We start from the raw sequence: 21,595 nt of genomic DNA, 5'->3' as shown, positions 1-21,595 counted from the left end.
CGAGCTGAAATGCAAGCACGGACCCCACGCGGCACTCATGGAGTGGGGAGGGCTGTGCGTCGGTGCAAATGGTGCTCGGGTCTGGGGCTTCTCAAACTCCAATGCAAAACTTTGAGGGTACCTCAGAAGCTGCATAATTAGCAAAATGCAGGATGTCCATGGAATCCGGTCCCACGTCTCTTGTGTCCGAAATGGGTCTTAGCGTTACTGTGGGAGTGGGTAGGAGTCAGGGAAGTCTGGAAGTCCAGGTCCTGCATCGCTGAGTCTTCGGGATCCGGCGGGAGCCTCGACAAAGCAAACCAGCAAGTTACTGGTGGTGCCCGTTTGCACAGGGTGGTCACTCCTTGACCACAAGAGAGATATCTTCAGTCTTCTAGTCTGGATAGAATGTCGAAGGTCCAAGAGTTTTGTATCAGAGTTTCGTTCCAGGATAATCTAAAGTCTCTAGACCCACCTCCTACCTTTATAGTAATCAAAGGGGCTGGATTACCTGCTAGGTCCCTCCTATGGGTGGAACCTGGGAAGAGGGTGGTTACACCCCTTTCCCTTTGTCCAGTTTCACGCCAGAGCAGGGCTGGAGTGCCCCAGCAACTAGTTTGAACAGGGCTATGCATGGAGCACCTTGTGTGCCCCAGGCAGTGTCTGTAAAAGCCGGATCCCAGGCCAACTAATTAAAAAAAAACAGCTAAATACTAAGCAAAAAGTTGGGGGTAACCATAGTCAGATATCCACCTTCTTACACAACTCCCCCCCCCAACAAAAGTAGATAAGGCTATCCTTGACCAGGTAAGCCTCTATTGCCTCTATTGCCTAAGTGGCCATATCAGGAAGTACCTGCACTAGCATGGTTACTCCCTGTCTCATGGTCCACTGAGCAATCCCTCACCCTAAGGGTATCAGAGGGTCTCCACCATAAGGAATCTCTACCTGTAGTGTTTTTGGCAAAGCAAAAGGCAGGTGCTGGGATGGAGTACTGAAGTGAGGCTCCACTAATGTTGGGCCCAGCTTCCTCCAATCACTCTCCACCATGTATGCCTTTATTTCCATGACTGAGTTGCACTGTGCTCTCAGGGTCATCCTCTGGCTGCCTACAGCTGGAGGCTGGGTCCCTCTGGTTGGACCACTGAAGGGACAGGTCAGGTTAGGGGCCACTGGGTCCCAGGTTTACCTGTGCCCAACAGGGTTCATCTGGGGGAGGTTCCCACCCATGGGTAAGGGAGATCCCTCAGAGGTTTGAGGAATTTCCACCTGGCTAGGGCTGCTAGACTGGGTGCCCCTAATCTGCTGATGGGGGTTCCTCTGGACAGGGGGCCCGTGGGGTTCACTGTTTTCCCTGATCTCTGCAGCCCTGGGCTGACTGCGGCAGGGTAGAGAGGGGCAGGTTACCTGCTCCAGACTAGGTCCCACCTTGGAAGAGTCCACTGACATCAGAGGCTCTGCCAGGCCAGGCCTGACTACCTCTGGGGCAGTTCCTTCACAAGGGGTAGGTTCAGTTCCCTGAGGAGGCTGACCTTCACCTATTGTCTGGTTGGAGGGAGAATTTTCTTTCTCCTCAATTCTCTCTGTTTGAGTGGAGTGATCCATAGTTTAAGGCTTCACAATACTAAAATCTGTTTGAGTTTGGACTGTGACCATCACAGCCCTGCCAACCTTTTCAGGGAAGAACTCTGCTTGAGCTGGGGCTGCAACTAACACAGCCCCACTAACCTTTTCAGGAAGGCCTACCACTGTGGAATGGGTTTCTCTCTCTACATCATCCCAGGCTGAGATTTCTAGATCATTGCCAAGTAAGCAATCTACAGGCAAGTTTGTGGCCACTGCCCCTCTGTTTGGGCCAGTGACACCTCCCCAGCTGAGATTTACTACTGCCATGTCATGATCTGTCTGCACTCCATCAATATTGGTCACCTGGTGCGTGTACCCAGGTAGAAGCTGTCCTGAGGGGACTAGTCTCTCAGTCAACATAGTGATGCTAGCCCCTGTGTCTCTATAGGCTTCAACTTTCTGACTATTGATGAGGAGCTCCTGTCTGTACTTGCCCAAGGTGTTGGGACAAGCAGTGAAGTTGACAACCCCATGCCATTTTCAAAGACTAGGGTTTCTGAATTAGGGGACCTGGTTAGGCCGGAGTCCACCTGAGTTCCCCAAGTATACCCAGTCACAGTTTTGGGGCACTCCCACCACCTGGGGGAATACTACTAATAGTAACAGGAGGTTTGGGAGTATTACTTGGAGGAATATTTTCCTTATTGCTGGCCCTGGGGCAACTGCTGTCAGTTTTACAATGGCCAGGCTGTTTACAGACATGGCAATAAGGTTTCTTAGTTTCAGAGGAAGGAGTTTAGGGCCCACCCCCCTCAGAGGCTTTTTGGGGCCCTGCAGTGGATTTGTCCTTAGATTTATCCCCACCTTTCTCTTGAGGCTTGGTAGAATATTTCTTCTTGTCACCACCCTGATTTTTAGGTCTAATCCTGGCTCTGACCCATTTGTCTGCCTTCTTACCCAATTCTTGGGGAGAGGTCAGATCAGAGTCCACCAGGTGCTGGTGTAAAAGCTAGTTTTGACAATTATTAAGGATCTGCTCCCTCTTAATCAAATTATACAATCCTGCATAGTCATGTAGTATGCTGCCCAATAACCAGCTCCTAGAGCCTTAGTATCACAATCTACAAAATCAGTCCAGTCCTGAGTCTGTGTCTTATGGGTATCCCTGAACAGCAACCTATACTGCTCAGGGGTTAAGCCAAACCCATAAATCAGAGTACTCTTCAGGACTGTGTAGTTATCAGTATCCTCATCACTGAATGTGAGGAGCTGATCTCTGCCTTTATCTGAAAAGGAGAGCCATAGTATAGCTGCCCACTGACTCTGGGGATCCTTTTGTACTTTGTAGGCCCTCTCCAAAGCAGTTATCCACTTGTGGATGTCATCCCCAATTTTGTAGGGAGGGACAGTTTTACTTAGGTTTTTATGGTCATTTGACCTTTCCCTATTCCTAGGGATGTTGCCGCCACCCGTGGGTTCTAACCCACTTAACCTTTGCTCTCTTGCAAGAGCCAGGGTCTCTTTGGCAAGGGCAATTTCTTGCCTCTTGATTCTGAGATTTACCTCTCTTATCCTAGCCTTATGCTCTCTCCTCTCAGGGGAAGTCATCCTCCTGAGAGCCGAGGCATCTGACCCCATTGAGTCACCAGAGTGATGGGATTCACTGGAAAGTGATATTCTCCTTCTGTGCTCAGAGGCTGTCTGGGACCTCTTTGCCCCAGCTGAGTGATCAGCCAGTGGTGTCAGTTTGGATAGCCAGCCAGGGGTGGCATAATACATGCTGCAGCCCCTGGTAGGCCTTGGATGCACCTATGCCCTGGGTACCTAAGATACACTCTACAGGGGCTCACAAAGGTGACCCAATTCCCAATTAGGTATGTACCTAAAGTGCATGGAGTTCATTTTACAGAGAGAGCAGATAGCCTGGGGCCCTGAATAGCAGGATCCCAGGCCAACTAAGTCAAAAACCAGCTAAAACACTAGTCAAAAAGTTGGGGGTAACGATAATCAGATATCTACCTTCCTACACAGGGGAAGTTAGGATTGTAGGGGAGGCTGGAGAGGAGGTAAGCAGAAAGGGCAAAGGGAGAGGATGGATCAGGGCAAGGAAAGGAAAAGGTGGTAGTGAAGTGGGAGGGGAACAACCGAGGAGGAGACAAAAGGCAGGTTGGTGAGGTGTGGTTGGGTATGCTGGGGATACACACAGGGTCTCCCAGAGATATGTCAAGAGTTACCACTGTTGCCTGAAAATATATCAGCCCTAGGGCTCTGGATGGGGTGCAATGGGGGGTGGGAATTGTGTCTCACATTTAAGGGATCATCTCTTAGGAAAGGGGCCCACATCTATGTGAAGACTTCTGCCTGGTCCTGATGTTTGTAAATAACATGCTCAAGCGACACAGTTTAGATCATTGCCACTGTCCAATCCTCTTGGGATGGTCGAACAGGTGACTTAAGTGACAAAGTATACAACTACTGGCAGTCGCCAGAACTGTGTGAAGAAGATGACGCTGCCGATAGGAGAGGTCTGGAGAATCCATGGTGTCACAGAGGATAATAAAAGTGGGAGTGAGGGGGAGTCTCGGTGGCATGGACGCTCCCAAGGTGTCCCCAATATATGACCAGAAGGACCGGATTAAGGAGCACTCACAGACAATGTGAGGGATATCACAGTGGGAATTTAATCTCCGCCCTCAGGTGAAAGATCTCCATTGAGCAAGAGTTGGCCAGGGTGTGTATGCCCACCCCCATCCAATGGGTCCAGCTTATACCTGACCATCAATGCGCAGACCGTCAGCACTTCATAGTGCCACTTTATCATGTAAGTGTGGATCTACCCCAAGTAGTCAGTGAGCATGTAATCAAGACATTTGAGTTGCCTACAGAACTGGGTGCGGGAGGCGTGGCTGTAGGGGAAAAGCTCCATAAGGAAAGCCAAGTCCTTCACCTCAGGGAGGAGCGATCGATCAGTGTGGGCCCACTGCTGTGGGTCCGGTTACCACAAAAAGCCCTCTCAAGCATACTGTCAATTGAAACAGGGAGGCCTGTGGTGAGAGCCCCCTAGCAGCTTTGCACTTCCCCATAATTGCTAGGGAACAAAAGAATCGAATCTGACCTTGCTGCGAAAGATAGTTCAGAAACACCGCAGATCCACTTAGTCCATTTACTATAAGATTTAAAATGGTGTGGTCCTGCCCAGTCTTGTCTGACCAAGGTAATGCGGTGTGCTTTTAATGATGAAGGTTGCACAAAGAACAGTAGATGGACAGAATGCAGAACAATGTCATACATTCACCCATGTACAGATATCTGGGCCTAAATCCATCGTTTTTTGGCTCACCATGCCATTCCAGTTTGACCCCAGCCATTTGCAAATCAGTCTTGATCCTGTGCTTCTGGGAACAGTCCAGCCCGAACTGCCAAGACAGGTCCTCCCTGGACTGGAAACAAGCATCCTAGGACCAGTTTCGGGGTTTCATCCCTCATCAGCCAGGATAGCTTGATTCCAGTGGCATGAAGAGCACGGGACCTACGTCTGAGCATACCCGTCTCACTCAGGGTGATAAATGTAAAATGAACAGTTGATGGACAGAATGCAGAGCAATGTCATACATTCACCCCAGTACAGAGATCCATTGATTTATTGCTCACCATGCCATTCCAGTTAGAACCCAGCCATATACAAATCAGTCTTGACCCTGTGCTTCATTGGAACAGTCCAGCCTGAACTGCCAAGACAGGTCCTCCCTGGACTGGAAACAAGCATCCTAGACTGGTTTCTGGTGGTTTCCCCTCATCAGCCAGGAAAACTTGATTCCAGTGGCATGGAGAGCACAGGACCCACTTCTGAGTATATCCGTCTCACTTGGGGTGATAAATGCAAAAAGAACAGTTGATGGACAGAACGCAGGGCAATGTCATACATTCACCCCAGTACATAGATCCATTGTTTTTTTGCTCACCAAGCATCCAAGGACCGGTTTCGGGGTTTCACCCCTCATTAGCCTGGATAGTTTGATTCCAGTGGCATGGAGAGCACAGGACCCACGTCTGGGCATACCCGTCTCACTCGGGGTGACAATTGCAAACAGAACAGTTGATGGACAGAATGCAGAACAATGTCATACATTCACCCCAGTACAGAAATCTGGGCCTAATTCTATCATTTTCCTGCTCACCATGCCATTTCAGTTTGAACCCAACCATATGCAAATCAGTCTTGACACTGTGCCTCATGGGAACAGTCCAGGCCGAACTGCCAAGACAGGTCCTCCCTGGACTGGAAACCAGCATCCTAGGACTGGTTTCATGGTTTACCCCCTCATCAGCCAGGATAGCTTGATTCCAGTGGCATGGAGAGCACGGGACCCACCTCTGGGCATACCCGTCTCACTCTGGGTGACAAATGCAAAAAGAACAGTTGATGGACAGAATGCAGAACAATGTCATACATTCAGCCCAGTACAGAGATCTGGGCCTAAATCCATCATTTTTTGCTCACCATGTTATTCCAGTTTCAACCCAGCCATATGCAAATCAGTCTTGACCCTGTGCCTCATCGAACAGTCCAGAATGAACTGCCAAGACAGGTCCTCTCTAGCCTGGAAACAAGCATCCTAGAACTGGTTTTCGGGTTTCACCCCATATCAGCCAGGATAGCTTGATTCCAGTGGCATGGAGAGCACAGTACCCATGTCTGGGCATACTCGACTCACTTGGGGTGACAATTGCAAAAAGAACAGTTGATAGACAGAATACAGAACAATGTAATACATTCACCCCAGTACAGAGATCTGGGCCTAAATCCATTGTTTCTTTGCTCACCATGCCATTCCAGTTTGAACCCAGCCATATGCAAATCAGTCTTGACCCTGTGCCCCATTTGAACAGTCCAGCCTGAACTGCCAAGACTGGTCCTCCCTTGATTGGAAACAAGCATCCTAGGACCGGTTTTGATGTTTCACCCCTCATCAGCCAGGATAGCTAGATTTCAGGGGCATGGAGAGCACAGGACCCACATCTGGGCATACCCGCCCAACACTGACTCTGTCCTGGGACCGATCTACACCCGGTCGACGGTCCTGAATGCCTCATTAGGATGTGACCAAACACTGTTTGGTCACATCCCTACATTTCCCCTTTGGGAGCATGCATTATGGCCGCAAACAGGCCATAATGCATGCTCCCATAGGAAAATGGGAGGTCAGGTTCATCCCTGCACCCCGTGGCATGCACCTCAAGGTGCCTGCTACAGGGTGCAGGTATCAACAGGGGGACCCTTGGTCATCAACCGGAGGCTGTGCACGCATGGAGGCCCTGGTGGGGGCCTCCAAATACGCTTTCCATGTCGTAAACCGTGCAACGTAATCTCAAGGACGGAAAGGCTCGCCCTTGAGATTGCAGGCCGGCTTCCAACTGGCAGACAGGCTCCTCGAGCCCGTTGGAAACAATCTGGAATCACCTTCTAGTTTACTTCCTGACTGTAGGCATTATAATGCAGTGGTCAGAAAGTAAACCAAGGAGTCCATTACGATGCGGCTTCGAAGGCTCCGACCGATGGTCGGACCCTTTCCCAGCCGCATCGTAATTGGCCCCTTAGTGATTTTTAGCTAGTGCATTTTAGCGCTCTTTCTACTTAAGATAGTTAAAAACACACATCGCAGGTTTCCCTTATTGGATTTTTGTTTTTTAGGTGTCATTTTCTAATTCAGTGTAGGATTTTTGATGTTTTGACTTTATTACTGTTTTGGTGCAAATACTTTACATATTACCCTCAGTTTAGCATGTGTGTTATGTGCCATAGCTACCACAGACTGCCCATCCCAAAGAATCCACTTACTTACAACATTCTCCAACAATGATCATCTAAGATCACACACCTTTTCCATGGTTTGCATGCTCTCTAGGAACCATTGGTGGTTCTTTTCCAAAATGTCCCATGTTCACACAGGCAGGTCCTGCAAAAGAACCAAGTCCCCATGTGAAGGGCTTGTGATTTCACACAATGTGATGTCACACACTGCATGTATGAGCTCAGACTCTGACTAGAAAGGAAGACTCTGAAGGCAGGAGTCTAGATTTATTTTCTACTTGGAGACCAGCTGGATTACACATACCTTCTTATGTTACAATTCCCTTTCCGGATCACTACGAGATGTGATACTTTCTTTACTTCTGTACCACTTCTGCCATTTCAAAGTCTAAACATTCAATTCTAGGTGATCAGGATCCCAACAACCAGAATGTTGGTTTGCGACTGATAATATGTGAAAATGCTAGCAATGTCACTCTTTTTTTTTGGTCCTCATTAACCACCATGGTTTCAAGTGATGACAACAGAAATAAAAAGATGTCATGCTGCCTCAGTATCAAAACTGGCAGGGATTCTTTTTGCGAGTGATTCCAACTCCTAACAGCAATGACGCTATCTGTGGAGGTCAACACCAAGGAAACCTATGGAAGGAACTAGTAACCGTTGCTGCCATTGTATGCCGAAATTCCAACCAGAAAAAGGCAAAGCAGGAAGATTAAACTATAGCTGCGTAATCATTGGACTCGGGGGGAAAGAACAACAAAAAAAAACCCGGCCAAGTTAATGGACCCAGTCGAGCAGATGCCAGAAAGCTCTCTTATCTTGGTTTCCAGCCCTAGCCAGGTCCAACTTTGATACATGCAAAACTGAGGTATACCAATTGTTAAGGGAAGGAGGGGTGGGATCTTTCCATCTTCTACAGATTTCCCTTCTCGCCAATAAGATGGAATAGAACAAAAGGTTCTTGGCTGGGCTCCGAGCTAAATCTATAACTCCGAAGATTACAAGAGGGAGATCAACCAACACTTGAAAGCCCAGCGAGGACGTAAGTGTGTTTTGCTTATTGAGCCCCAGAATGAAGCTAGATGGGGGCAGCCCAAAAAACATATGCGCATCCGGGGCTGCTTCTAAGCCACACCGGGCACATGCCACAGGACCTCCCAATGAAAATTTTGACAGCCTCTGTGGGGAATAGTAGGCCCGGTGTAAAGCAAAAAGATGATTTCTGCGAAGCCAAGCAGGCTTAACAATGTCCCACAGAACCTTACAAGATGTCAGCCACAGATCCTGCACATTTTGGCCGAGAATAAGGGGGACCCACAGAGACTCCGGTAGTTGGAATTCACTGTCGATTTCTTCCTGAATTAGATTTTACCATAAAGAGATCTCTTTTTTGGCCGGAAGGCTTGTCTAACTGGAGGGACTCAAGTTGGCAACCCCCCTAGTGGAAAGCAATGTCACTCTTGTACAACCATCAAAGGCTCAGCAGGCTAAGGCACCAACAGCATGGACCTATCTATATCATCCGATGCTCAAAATGATCATTGCAGTTTGTTGAATCAACCTCCCATCTTTCTGGGTTGAATATAACAGGAAGTCATCCTGTAGGATGGTCCTTGTGCTAGCACTGTGTTACTGCCAAAACCCAACCTGGTTTCTAGGTTACAAGTGAATAAATTCCATGTATAGTCTTGTGGGTACTTTAGGAAGAATAATACATGTTTACCTAAACATAAAAGTCTTTCAGAGTTACTAGAAGAGATATCTGTTCATCAGGTAGACTGCTTCGATGGACATATTTTATCACCCCTCTTTCTAACTATTCTCCACTCTTACTGTCTCTCTTTCTTTCTCTGTTCTTCTCGCTCTCTCAGGCCCCTACATCAGTCTGCAGCAAAAGTTGTACCCCGGGAGAGAGGATATCAGCCATTGCAGGTCGCCCTTCCTGCTGCTTCCAGTGTTTACCCTGTTCGGAGGGGACTACCTCCAACCATACAGGTGAGTGTAAATATCTATTAAAACATATTTGAAAGCAGAAGTGGGTAAACATTTTTGACACTATTTTTTTGCAATTTACGTTATAATTATAAGAGTAAGATCTTTTAGACAATATTATTTTTGACAGAATATTTTTGTATTCCGATATTTTTGCACACAGTGATTCTTGCACATGTTACTCAATGATGATAACATGTCCATCACACATAATACATACTAATGAACATGGTATACAAAGCATGGGCATGTTTCAGCTGCTCAATACAATCTCATCCTACTTTTATCATATCAATACATTCACACAATACCAGGGATAGGTTGATATTTACTTGCTGTTACATCATCGTTTCAAGCACCAGATAGACATAGACTGGGTGGTTCTTAGCATTAGACAGGTACAAGGTTAGAGAATGACCATTCCAAGGTGTTGAACTGGATGAGACATTGAAGTGGGCATTGCTATTGAATAAACTATGCCTGCAATCCTCATGATGACTGCCTAGAATAGATTTAATCGTAAATATGGAGGATACCTTCTGCTAACTAAACACAAAAAGACAAGGAAACATTAGACTGGTTACGGTAGTTCTCACTTGTGACAAACAAGTATTGTAAGGCAGCTCGTGTGGAAGGGAGGATTATATAAGATAGGATTGAAAAACTTTGGACCATTAGATAAAAACAAATTAGGGAATATGCCCTGCCAGAAGATATGGTCCACCTGAATGAGAGCCCCTCTATTAATGTGTAGCTAAAATACTGACAAGGTTTGTCAAGGTGAAGGTTCCTTGCAGACGATCATGGGGGAGGTGGCCATATTGTTTAGGTTTAGAATAAACCACAGATGTATTTTGTCCATCACTAGCAAGCTAAAGAGGTAGACATTATTGTAATTCTTATGTTTGGCTCAATTCTGATTGGTTTTGCAAATATTCATGTGCACATTACTGTTTAGGCTTGACTCAATGATGGAACCTACGTGCACATTGTTGATTTCATCTCCCTGCTTTGGACCATTTAAAGTAGTCAGGCAAATAACACACATGCAGATTTGCAGACCTCAGATTGGTATTTATTACCCATTGTAACCTGCAAGAATCCGAATGGTACACTACTGAGCATCTGATAAATCCTTTGCAATCAGTATTTACTTTGTTTGCAATTTGCACAATTTGCACAGAGATGTAAGTGCTATTTGCATGGCAACTAATTGTGAGGCCTGGTTGGTTCTCAAAAGGAGTCCCTTGAACATACCCCTTGCTGTTATCAAAGGCTGAATGGTGTCAGAAAATATTTACAGAAATCTACGCCTGTAAAAGCTATGAAAAGACCTTTAGGGGGTTGATGAAGAGTAAAAAATATTAAATTAATAATTGATAATTAAGATGATGCTTAAAAACTAGTAACATTTTTATAACACCTCATGCAATGATGCAGAATAATATCATACAGAGTGTACATGATTTGAATAAACTCCTGTCACTGATTTGGCCTCCCCAACCCTTAAGCCTGAAACAAATGTAATCCCTAAAAGGAGAACTTCAGCCAGTACTCGTTCCAACGACCTCCACCTCAGTTTACACCCAGATGGCAAGGAAACTATTAGCTGCTAATATCTGTACTTCCTGCGACAGATGGTTACATTTATGAGTTCTTTGCAAAATCAATATATTTTCAAAAAGCAAGTCAATGGCCATCATCTATCATAAGTCATCAATAAATAGGTGCATGTACATTTTTAGGAAAGGCTGAATAGCGGGATAGAGGCTTCCAAAAATGTCACTGACAAAGACCCTGAGCGGCCATGGCAAGTTACAAGTAATATCTTCCCAGAGCTCCATGACCACCAGGCAGGAGTGACTCTGAACATGGACAGTCAGTGGACAGTGCACTGGATCCTCCCTACTCACACATCATGGGACAGCTCAGTTTCCTTCCTTCTATGTGTGAGGTCAAAAGAATGGTAGCACTGAAAAAGACTATTGTCCTCATTTACAATATTTTGTCGCATGGCAGCACAGCAAGCCTTCCAGATGCACCGCGCTGCGCCAAAAGGGCAGGAATATGCTGCATCTACAAGATACAGTGAATTCCTGTGCTTCTCCCCTGCGCTGGTGCACAAACAGCAGCGGTGCAATAGCACAGAACCCCTTACGTCCTTTTATTATTTATTATTATTAATGAATTTTATATAGCGCCTGGTTACCCTTGGGCATCCCCGCGCTGATCCAGAAGAAAACACTGCCACTATAGACACCCGAACTAGACAGTGAATAGATAAGTTTTTAAAAGTTTACGAAACCGGAGAAGGCTCGTTTTCGAGCGTAGGTGCAAAGGGAGAGAATTCCACAGCGTGGCCACATTTACGGAGAATCTTCTAGCCCCGGTTCTTGCTTTCCTCACCCTCGTGACCTGCAGCAGGTGTTGATGGTCAGAACGAAGGGAGCGGGAGGCCTTGTAAGGCTGGACCATATCCCCTAGGATAGGTGGGCCTTTCCCCTGCAGAATTTTGTGGGCCATGCAGAGTGACTTAAATTTGACCCTCTCTCTGACAGGGAGCCAGTGCAGCGCCCTCAATGCAGGGCGAGCAGATTGACGTCTAGGAAGGCTCGTCAGGAGCCTGGCGGCCGCGTTCTGCACTTGTTCAGGGTAGATTCTGGAGCACCCAGGAAGGGTGCCAGCGCTTAGAGGATGATTATTTGTGTGCAGGAAGGGACAATTTCCTGCAGAAAAAGAATCATCAAAGTAATTTCCGTCTTTCTATGTGTGCTACAGAAAGAGGAAAAAAGGAGGAGAAATAAAAGTATTTCTCCACGTCACGCCTCCCCCGGGGAGGTGTAGGATTCTGATGCTTCCCGAGGTTGACAAAATGTTGTAAATCTGGGAATTTGGCAAGTTTCATGGATGTAGCATTGGAACACCCACAGCAACACCCATGGAACACCCATTTCACACAGTTATGCAGGTAAGGGAAACATATTTACAAGCCCATGAAAAGTCACGCCGTGTGACTTTACAAGGCCTTGTAAATATGGGGAAACCCATTTTGCTGCTGGTGAGTCAATAAAAGTGAAGCACACGGCAAGGCAAGGACCATGTAAGTAAGCCCCTTAAAATCTAGGTCTGGACTGAGTTTTGAAAATTGACTAGGAGAAAAAAAGCAGTTTGAAAATGTTGAAGGCATTTGAGAAAAATGTTTAGCTCACAAAACCTTTAGGCTTTGTGTGTGAATTGGCTAAGTGTTATGTCTTTGGTGTGTTTCTATGTGATTCTTTTCAGATGCAACAGTGCTTTAGTTCAGACCCAGCCATATGCAAATCAGTCTTGACCCTGTTACCATGTCAATTTAGGGCGAACAAAGCATACACAAGGAGATGATGGACGGAGCACTGAAACTTTTCAGACACTCACCCACAATCACTGATCTGGGCTGAATCCATCATTGTTCTTTAGCTCACTTTGCCGTCCCGGCTCAGACCCAGCCATATGCAAATCAGTCTTGACCCTGTTTCTTAGGTGAACAGTCCTGCCTGAACTACCAAGCCAGGTCTTCCCTGGACCTCGAAAACAAGCATCTCGGGACCAGTTTCAGAGTAATACCCCTCATTAGCCAGGCTAGCTTGAATCCAGTGGCAAAGTGAGCAAAGGACCCACATCTGGGCATACCCTGCCAAATTGGGGCAAACAAAGCAAACACAAGGAGATGAGGGACCGAGAGCTAAAACATTTCAGACACTCACCCCCAGGCACACATCTGGGTTCAATCCATCATTGTTCTTTAGCTCATTGAGTCAAGCCACGTCTGGGCATACCCTTCCCACTTAGGGTGAATATTGCTGCAGCAACAAATGATGGATGGAAATCTGAATGAATCAAACATTCAACTTCAGTCAAGGCATCTGGGTTCCATTCATCATTCCTTTATTCACTATGCCACCCCAGTTTGGACCCAGCCATATGCAAATCAGTCTTGGGCCTGTTGCATATGGGATTAGTAAAGCCCGAACTGCCAAGCCGGGTTCTCCCTAGAGCGGAAAGAAGCATCCTGAGACCGGTTTCGGGGTAACACCCCTCATCAGTCAGGCTAGCTTGAATCAAGTAGCACAGCTAGCAATGGACACATGTCTGGGCATACTCATTCCACTTAGGGTGAATAGTGCTGCAGCAACAATAGATGGACGGAATGCTGAATGAATCAAACATTCACCGCCAGTCAAGATGCTGAGTTTAAACTGGAATGGCATTAGGAGCAAATAAACTATGGATTTAGGTCCAGATCTCTGTACTGGGTGAATGTTTGGCATTGTAGCATTCTGTCCATCAAGTATTCTTAATGCAACTTTCCAAAAGTGGCATTTTTAGAATTGTGACTCAAAATCTGACCTCAATATTAAAGAGGATTTAAATTTATAATGATTTTGACCATAAAGAGCATTCCTCTATCTGCTTGTAGTCCAACGTTATCTCTTATAACATGAAATAAGTTAACAAAGTGATAGTCAATGGGATAGGCCTTAAAGCAGTAGAACATGGTGTTAATGGTTTTTCACTGTTAGGAGATGGAAACCCTAGGCACTCATGACCTGCTCTGATCCTTTAGAGCCTATATTAGGGATAACTTATAAGTATTAAAATACCCTATTTTACTGAGAAATGGAAAGTGTGCCATTTATCTAATGATTGAATGATTGACTGTGAGATCAGCAGTCATGAATTATATCATCTTGAATGCCATGCATTGTGTGTGCTTGAACAAACCAGATTCCCTCCATTCTTTTATTCCTTTTTCTTCTCAAAAATTGGCACCAGTCCGAAGCGGATACAATGCTGCATTAAACTTTATATTGAACAAAATAAACATGCCCCCAATAATATTTGCATCACCATCACTTTAAGCACAAGTAATGAATAACAAACAGATTCCCTCCCAAGCACTCAATTAAATTAATTTGTAATTGAAAAATTCAAAAACCACTTCAAATCCTGATTGGCACAAGCACAAAAGTCCAAATTCAAAATCCGATATCCCGGAATATCGGACTTTGAATTTGGACTTTTGTGCTTGTGCCAATCAGGATTTGAAGTGGTTTTTGAATTTTTCAATTACAAATTAATTTAATTGAGTGCTTGGGAGGGAATCTGTTTGTTATTCATTACTTGTGCTTAAAGTGATGGTGATGCAAATATTATTGGGGGTGTGTTTAGTATTTTATTACTTCGACTCATCTCGCTCCTCCCCTTTCCCGCCAAATTCATCGAGAAGACTGTCAACCAACAACTCTCCGCCTTCCTCGAGACTAACGGATCCCTCGACCCGTCACAGTCCGTATTCAGAGCAAACCACACCACCGAGACCGCCCTCATCGCAGCCACCGACGACATCAGGTCTATGCTCGTCAACGGGGAAACCTCCGCACTCATCCTCCTGGATCTCTCAGCAGCCTTCGACACCGTATGCCACCGCACCCTGATACGACGCCTCAGCGACACCGGAATCCAAGGCGCGGCCTTGGAATGGATCATCTCGTTCCTCGCCGGTAGAACCCAGAGAGTCCGCCTCCCCCCGTTCCGGTCCGCGGCTACCGTAGTCATCTGTGGCGTCCCACAAGGATCCTCGCTCAGCCCCACCCTCTTCAACCTCTACATAAGCCCCCTCGTGGCCATCGCACGCAAACACAACCTCAACATCATCTCCTACACTGACGACACACAGCTGATCGTCTCCCTCACCAACGACCTGTACAACGCCAGAGCCAGCCTCTAGGAAGGAATGAAGGACGTCGCAGAATGGATGAAGCTCAGCCGCCTGAAACTGAATTCAGACAAGCCTGAAGTCCTCATCCTGGGACCGTCCCCCTCGGCCTGGAACGACTACTGGTGGCCACCTGCCCTGGGCACCGCCCCCCAAACCACAGACCACGCACGCAACCTGGGCTTCATCCTGGACTCCTCCCTCATGATGACCAAGCAAGTCAACGCCGTCTCATCGTCCTGCTTCAACACCCTGCGCATGCTCCATAAAATCTTCCGATGGATCCCGACCACAACCAGGAAGACGGTCACCCAGGCCCTCGTCACCAGTCGCCTAGACTACGGAAACACCCTCTACGCCGGAGCCACAGTCAAGCTCCAGAATAGACTACAGCGCATACAGAACGCCTCGGCAAGACTCATCCTGGACGTCCCCCGCCACAGCCACATCTCCGGCCATCTGAAGAATCTGCACTGGCTCCCCGTCAGCAAGAGAATCACATTCCGACTCCTCACCCACTCACACAAGGCTCTCCACGACGCGGGCCCCAGGTACCTCAACAACCGCCTCGCTTTCTACACACCAACCCGCCAGCTCCGCTCCGCCAGCCTCGCCCTTGTCACCGTCCCACGTGTCCACAAAGCGACCGCCGGAGGAAGATCCTTCTCCTACCTGGCAGCCAAGACATGGAACTCCCTCCCCACCCACCTCCGGCTGACACAGGACCATCTCGCGTTCAGGAAGCAACTCAAGACCTGGCTGTTCGAGCAGTAGCAACCACCTCCCAGCGCCTTGAGACCCTAACGGGTGAGTAGCACGCTATACAAATTCCCTGATTGACTGATTGATTGACTACATAATCCAGGCTGTGGTGTTGAGCCTGCAAGAGGGGTAGCCATACAGTACCTGGACACATCCTTAAAATCACCTAATACTGCATTTGGTGTTAGGCAAGGAGTCAACTCAACTTCATTTATGAATCTAACCCACAAAGAAGCAGACTGCATGCTTGTTTCTGGACGCTAAATCATTGTGCCAATGCCTTTCCATGGCTCTACAGAAAGAATGTGGGACACAATTGAAGTTCAGAGACATAAATAGAATTAGAGATTATTGTATAATGGTGTTTCCTAGTAAAACTATTTTAGCATTAATTGAAGAAACTATTCATCTGTCTTAACCCTGTGAAATGTATCATTCAATTGCTGTACAAGTAGCAATACATGTGCTTGCATGCTATCTTTATCAGCACTTAAAAACTATCAGTGGCTTCAGCTCATCTTTTTGTAGAGATTAAACTATTTTATATCTTCTTCAGATTCCTTAAATTGTTTGAAGTGCCCGGATGACAAGTGGTCGAACAGGAAAAGAGATGATTGCATCCCAAAGGAGACTGAATTCCTGTCATTTGAGGAACCCTTGGGATTTGTCTTAGTTTCGATCTCTGTCTTCCTTTTTCTCAATACCACCTGCGTCCTGTGGCTCTTCAGATGGTATCGTCACACTGCAGTGGTCAGAGCCAACAACATCAATCTTAGTTATATTTTACTTGTTGGCCTCATGCTGTGCTTTCTCTGTTCCCTACTGTTTATTGGACAGCCTAGGACGGTGACATGCATGCTCCGGCAGGTGATCTTTGGCATTTCATTCTCTCTGTGTGTTTCCTGTCTATTGGCCAAAACAACCACAGTGGTCATCGCTTTCAAGGCCACAAAACCCAATAGCAACTTAAAGAAATGGATAGGATCCAGGACTTCAACCTCCATTGTCCTTGTCTCTTCTTTGACCCAGTCTGCTATTGGAGCCATCTGGCAGTGGACCTCACCTTCTTTCCCTGAAATTAACACTAAGGCTATCCATGGGAAGATGACAGCAGAATGTAATGAGGGATCTATTTTAATGTTCTACTGCATGTTGACTTTTATGGGACTGTTAGCTTGTATATGTTTTGTAGTTGCTTTCTTAGCAAGGAATTTGCCTGACACCTTCAATGAAGCCAAGTTCATCACCTTTAGCATGCTGATGTTTGTCAGTGTCTGGCTCTCTTTTATCCCAGCATATCTCAGCACAAAAGGAAAATATCTAGTAGCTGTTGAAATCTTTGCAATTCTATCCTCTGGTGCTGGTCTTTTGTACAGCATTTTTTATCCCAAAATCTATATCATCTTCCTGAGACCGGAAATAAACACTAGGCAGTATTTACTGTCAAAATCAACACTATCTGGTAAAAATAAATAGAATGCATGTTATATTTGCTGTCTGAGCCTTAACTCTAGGTTTCACAAAACTCATTTAACTTTTACAACCTAAGTCTCATTAAATTTTGTATACATAAATACAGAAACAATTCATTTCTGACACTTTATTCCAGATTGTAATCTTGCTATCTAAGAATTAAAAACTGTCCTTCAAAAACCTTCTAAATATAATCAAAGATGGTTTACGACAAAATAACAGGTGGTAAGTTGCTTCAAGGTTAGGTCACAGGATATGATATTGGTGGGATAAAAGTTAATAAAAGATATTTAGGAAAGAAATTGTCTGCTAGTAAAATTATTTTGAATGCTCTGACTTTGTAAAAGCTGACTACCATGTAATAGATATATATTTAATATCCATTGTAAACTTACCTCAAGCATCTGCTGAAAGTAAGTGAGCAACAATTCAGGCCGACAATACCAGTATAGTGAGTCAAGATAATTCAGCAATTTGTAGTGTTTTATCCTGTTACTTAAAAGTAATTTTTTTCACAAAGCTAGATAAAAAATGCTGATGCATATAGTGCTGTGGTTAAAAAATGAGCCAGCCACAAAGGCCCTGATTTTGATGTCAGTCGGAAAGCCATATTCGTAATACGGCGGTCGGAATTGAAACCAAAGTTTTTGAACGTAAAGCCTCTGACCAAAGGTTGGAGGCTTTCTGACCGACATCAAAATCAGGGCCTTTGATTTTGATATAGGCCAACTGACATTTACAGTTTCAAATCCGACAGCTGTATTACGAATATACGGTCGGAGTTGAAATCGGACAGTCATTCCAGCAGGATTCCAATGAGCTCAAGAAGCCCGTTGGCCAGTGAGAACAGGCACGTAATCCCTTAAGGACTGTGTTTCTGCCATTGGGATAACGATATCGGTTTCCCAGTTCCCACAGGCTTTTCATATCAGGCTTGAATGTGAGAGGTATGACTGTGAGATGTTTGAAAATTATGAATGACGGTTTGTATGAGGTGTTTTATTCCACTTTAGTGTCCTTCTTTTGATTGTTCCTTTATACATTGCATTGTCCTTTTGAACCTCATGATTAATTTAAAAGTGTTTTCAAACAAAACGTTTTCAAATAAATTGCTATTCAGTAGCGTACATATGTATTGAACTGTGGTCTTTACATCTGGAATTTATTTAGTAAACCAACTATCAGTATTGGCATTTTCCTTTTGTTATATAGTATTTGGCTCAGCCCTACTGATTAGAGCGGGCCCTAATTGTTATCAGATCTGATATGAAAAGCCCGTCAGAAAGTGACTTTGGGGGCCCCCAGCAGGGCCTCTTGCAACAGTGGCCTCCGGTTGGGGGACTGGGGGGGGGGGCACATATAGTGCTCCGCTGTCAATCCCTCAAAGAGTGGTGCAGGGATTAACAAAACAAAAATTCCCATTTCTAAATGGGAGCTTGAGCTGACAACGGAGCACAAGCTCCCATAGAGAAATGGGAGTATGCAACTCCACCATGTGCAGTCACATCCTAATACGGGGGTCGGGACCGCCAACCGGAGGGCGGTCGGTATCTCTTCCGCAACGGTACATCCGCCCCACATCGTACTGAGGCCCAAAGTGTCTTAAGATGTTTCAAAATTGTTTGTTGCATTCCATTGAGTCAGATAGAAAATGACATTTGAATTGTTGTTCGTCTTCTTCATACTCACATAGCTACAACCTGGCCTGTGCGGTCCTATTGTATATTTTCCTGTGTTACATTTTCATACTGATCATTACACTAACATTTCCATACTGATCATTAGCTTATGGTAATTGGACCTCATTAAAAGACTTGCACAGCAGTCATCCACTCTGACAGCGTGATAAAAGAAACACATCTGCCATGTCATGACATCAATTGTTTTTCTTCCAAGAAGACTTCCAAAATCATGATCTTTTTCAACCAAAAAACTCTGTAGGAGCAGTTCTAACATGTTCATGCATGGTGTAGTATGTGTCAAAATAGAGCTAACAGCCATGACTAAGGGAACTAAAAGCATGTCATGGAGCCAGAGATAATGGTGATCCATGAGGAACAATTCAGCTGTGTAGAAGGATGAGGAGAAGGATCTAAATCTGAACTTCATTGTCAATTCTTACAAAAGGGACAACAGAATTTCTAGTTGATTAAAAGATTGGGGCTATTGGGGTGTCATTTCTAAGATAATTGGTACATTAGTCATAGCAGCCATTGCTGGTTGAAGGATGGTGTTGTACTCTTGAATAGATAAGGAAATGTGTCATTAGTGTTAAGAAGCAAAAGAACAATTCAAAAGTTCAGTAAACTATAAAGCGTGAGTCATAAAGATGTTCAAATCAGTAAATTTATAAAAAATCATGAATGTTTATTAAAATTTAAATGCAAATACCAAAGGTCAAAATACGGTCAAATTCAGTACATTAGTCCTATAGACATAGGGATCATAAAGACACTTTAGCATTTAAATAGATACATTAATTAGCAACATTGTTTCTGGTCCAGGGAGGATCTGGCTTGGCAGTTCAGTCTGGACTGTACCTATGAGGCACAGGGTCAAAACTGATTTGCATATGGCTGGGTGCAAACTTGGGTGGCGTAGTGGGCAAATGAACAATGGTTTTACCCAGATCTCTTGACTGGGGGAGAATGGCTGAATCATTCAGCATTCCGTCCATCATTTGTTGCAGTTCAACTGCAATTTACTCATATTAATAAGCCCCTACGGTTATAAAAAAGAAACTACCTCCCACAAAATATTTATTAATCAGTCAATTTTGAACTGAATTATGCTACTTTAAGCCTAGAAAGATAAAATTGAAGAGCAAATTTCAAATTTACAAAACTGAATTCATTAACAGTGACACCTTTGGACACACAGTCCCTTTCCACAGTGGCGGGCGCATCCAGCATTCCTACCATTGGCAGGAAGGCATGCTGTGCACTTCCATGCACAGCATGGCAAGCACTGCACGGTGCCTGCCATGCTGTGCATTGACAACTGGGGGGTACCATAGGTACCCCCCATGTGCACCCCCACCCCTTCGGAGTCCATGGGGGCCCACATTAAGCCCCCAAAGCAGACTCTGCATGCCTTTCCGTGGCGGCATTGCCACCACGGAAAGGCATCTGAAAAAACCCATGGTAATATGGCTGGCGGTGTCTGATAGACACCGCCACCATATAAACCCTTTTCCGCCCCAGTCGCAAGGCGACCGGGGCGGAAAAGCAGTGGATGGTCTTTCCGTCTGCCGCGGACCCCCAGCCATTTAAATATGGCGGGGGTCTTTGCAGCAAGGATGGCGGGCGGTTTGCTCCCACCAGGCTTGCAGTGACTACCGCCTGCCTGGCAGGGCAATCCGCCCGCCATCCTAATGGGGCCCTAAGTTTCTAAACAGTGATCCCAATTTCAATACCTATGTATCACGGTGGCTTCGAAGAAAGCTATTGAATATGATAATTAAATATTTGTTGTATCAGCCAAGAAAGCCTAAGAGTCAATTAAAATAAGTTATGAAGTGGTCATTTACAACAATTACTACATAGATGCAAAAATAGAGTATCCCTAAAGTACTCCAAATTCTAAAATATGTAAAATGATCATCCTATGTTTTATTCATGTATATGCTAATACAATACTACATTTATATCTGAAGAGCACAGAAACAAATTAAATTAAAGCTTAAAAATCATAACACTAATTACAGTTTGTAGACTTTGGAGGGACAAGGACATAAAAAACTTTCAAGCAGAGCATATATCTCCAAAATTACAGGTTCGGCACTGTGCAGGGGAACAGCCAATTTGTCTTTGCCATGGACACTTTTAAACTATGCTAGTACACAATCGTATAGGTGGCCAAAGAAGCGGGATCAATGAGTAGTGCATTTATAACTTAACTCAAATTACCATGCACCATCCAGAGCACCACTTGGTATAATGCGCTAAGTCGTAAAGTGGCAAGTATAATAAACAATAGAACTGGTTTATAGTGCAGTGCATTTTTTTTGTCCTCATTTGTGCAAAGATGAGGTATAGGTAGACAAATATCCCTCTTATTGGAAACTTTGCCAGCTGGGGATTTAATCCTTTGTCACCTCGTCCGGAAGAAGGGAATAACCAGCAGTGTGATTTTGTCTTATGATCCCCAAGCTCACTGGGCAGGTCACCTGTGATTCCACCATGGTGAAAAGCTCAGATTTGTTTTCCTGCATTTTGTGTAATCATTGGACATCCCTTCCTACCCCGCCTGTA

General features: G+C 45.3%; 1 protein-coding gene across 1 annotated transcript in view; it reads left to right on the top strand.

The window, feature by feature from the left end:
* The window catches only part of LOC147684545 (extracellular calcium-sensing receptor-like), a 34,746-nt gene extending 17,401 nt beyond the window's left edge, over window positions 1–17,345 (top strand). The window contains exons 3-4 of the mRNA XM_086939704.1: window positions 9,232–9,355; window positions 16,426–17,345. Coding sequence (XP_086795830.1) covers window positions 9,232–9,355; window positions 16,426–17,345 — 1,044 coding nt within the window. The remainder of the gene's footprint in view (window positions 1–9,231; window positions 9,356–16,425) is intronic.
* The last annotated feature ends 4,250 nt before the right edge of the window (window positions 17,346–21,595 follow it).

This window comes from Lissotriton vulgaris, chromosome 10 (genome assembly GCF_964263255.1).
Source record: "Lissotriton vulgaris chromosome 10, aLisVul1.2, whole genome shotgun sequence".
NCBI lineage: Eukaryota > Metazoa > Chordata > Amphibia > Caudata > Salamandridae > Lissotriton > Lissotriton vulgaris.
The sequence above is the reverse complement of the archived record's forward strand: the minus strand, read 5'-3'. Positions and strand labels throughout refer to the sequence as shown.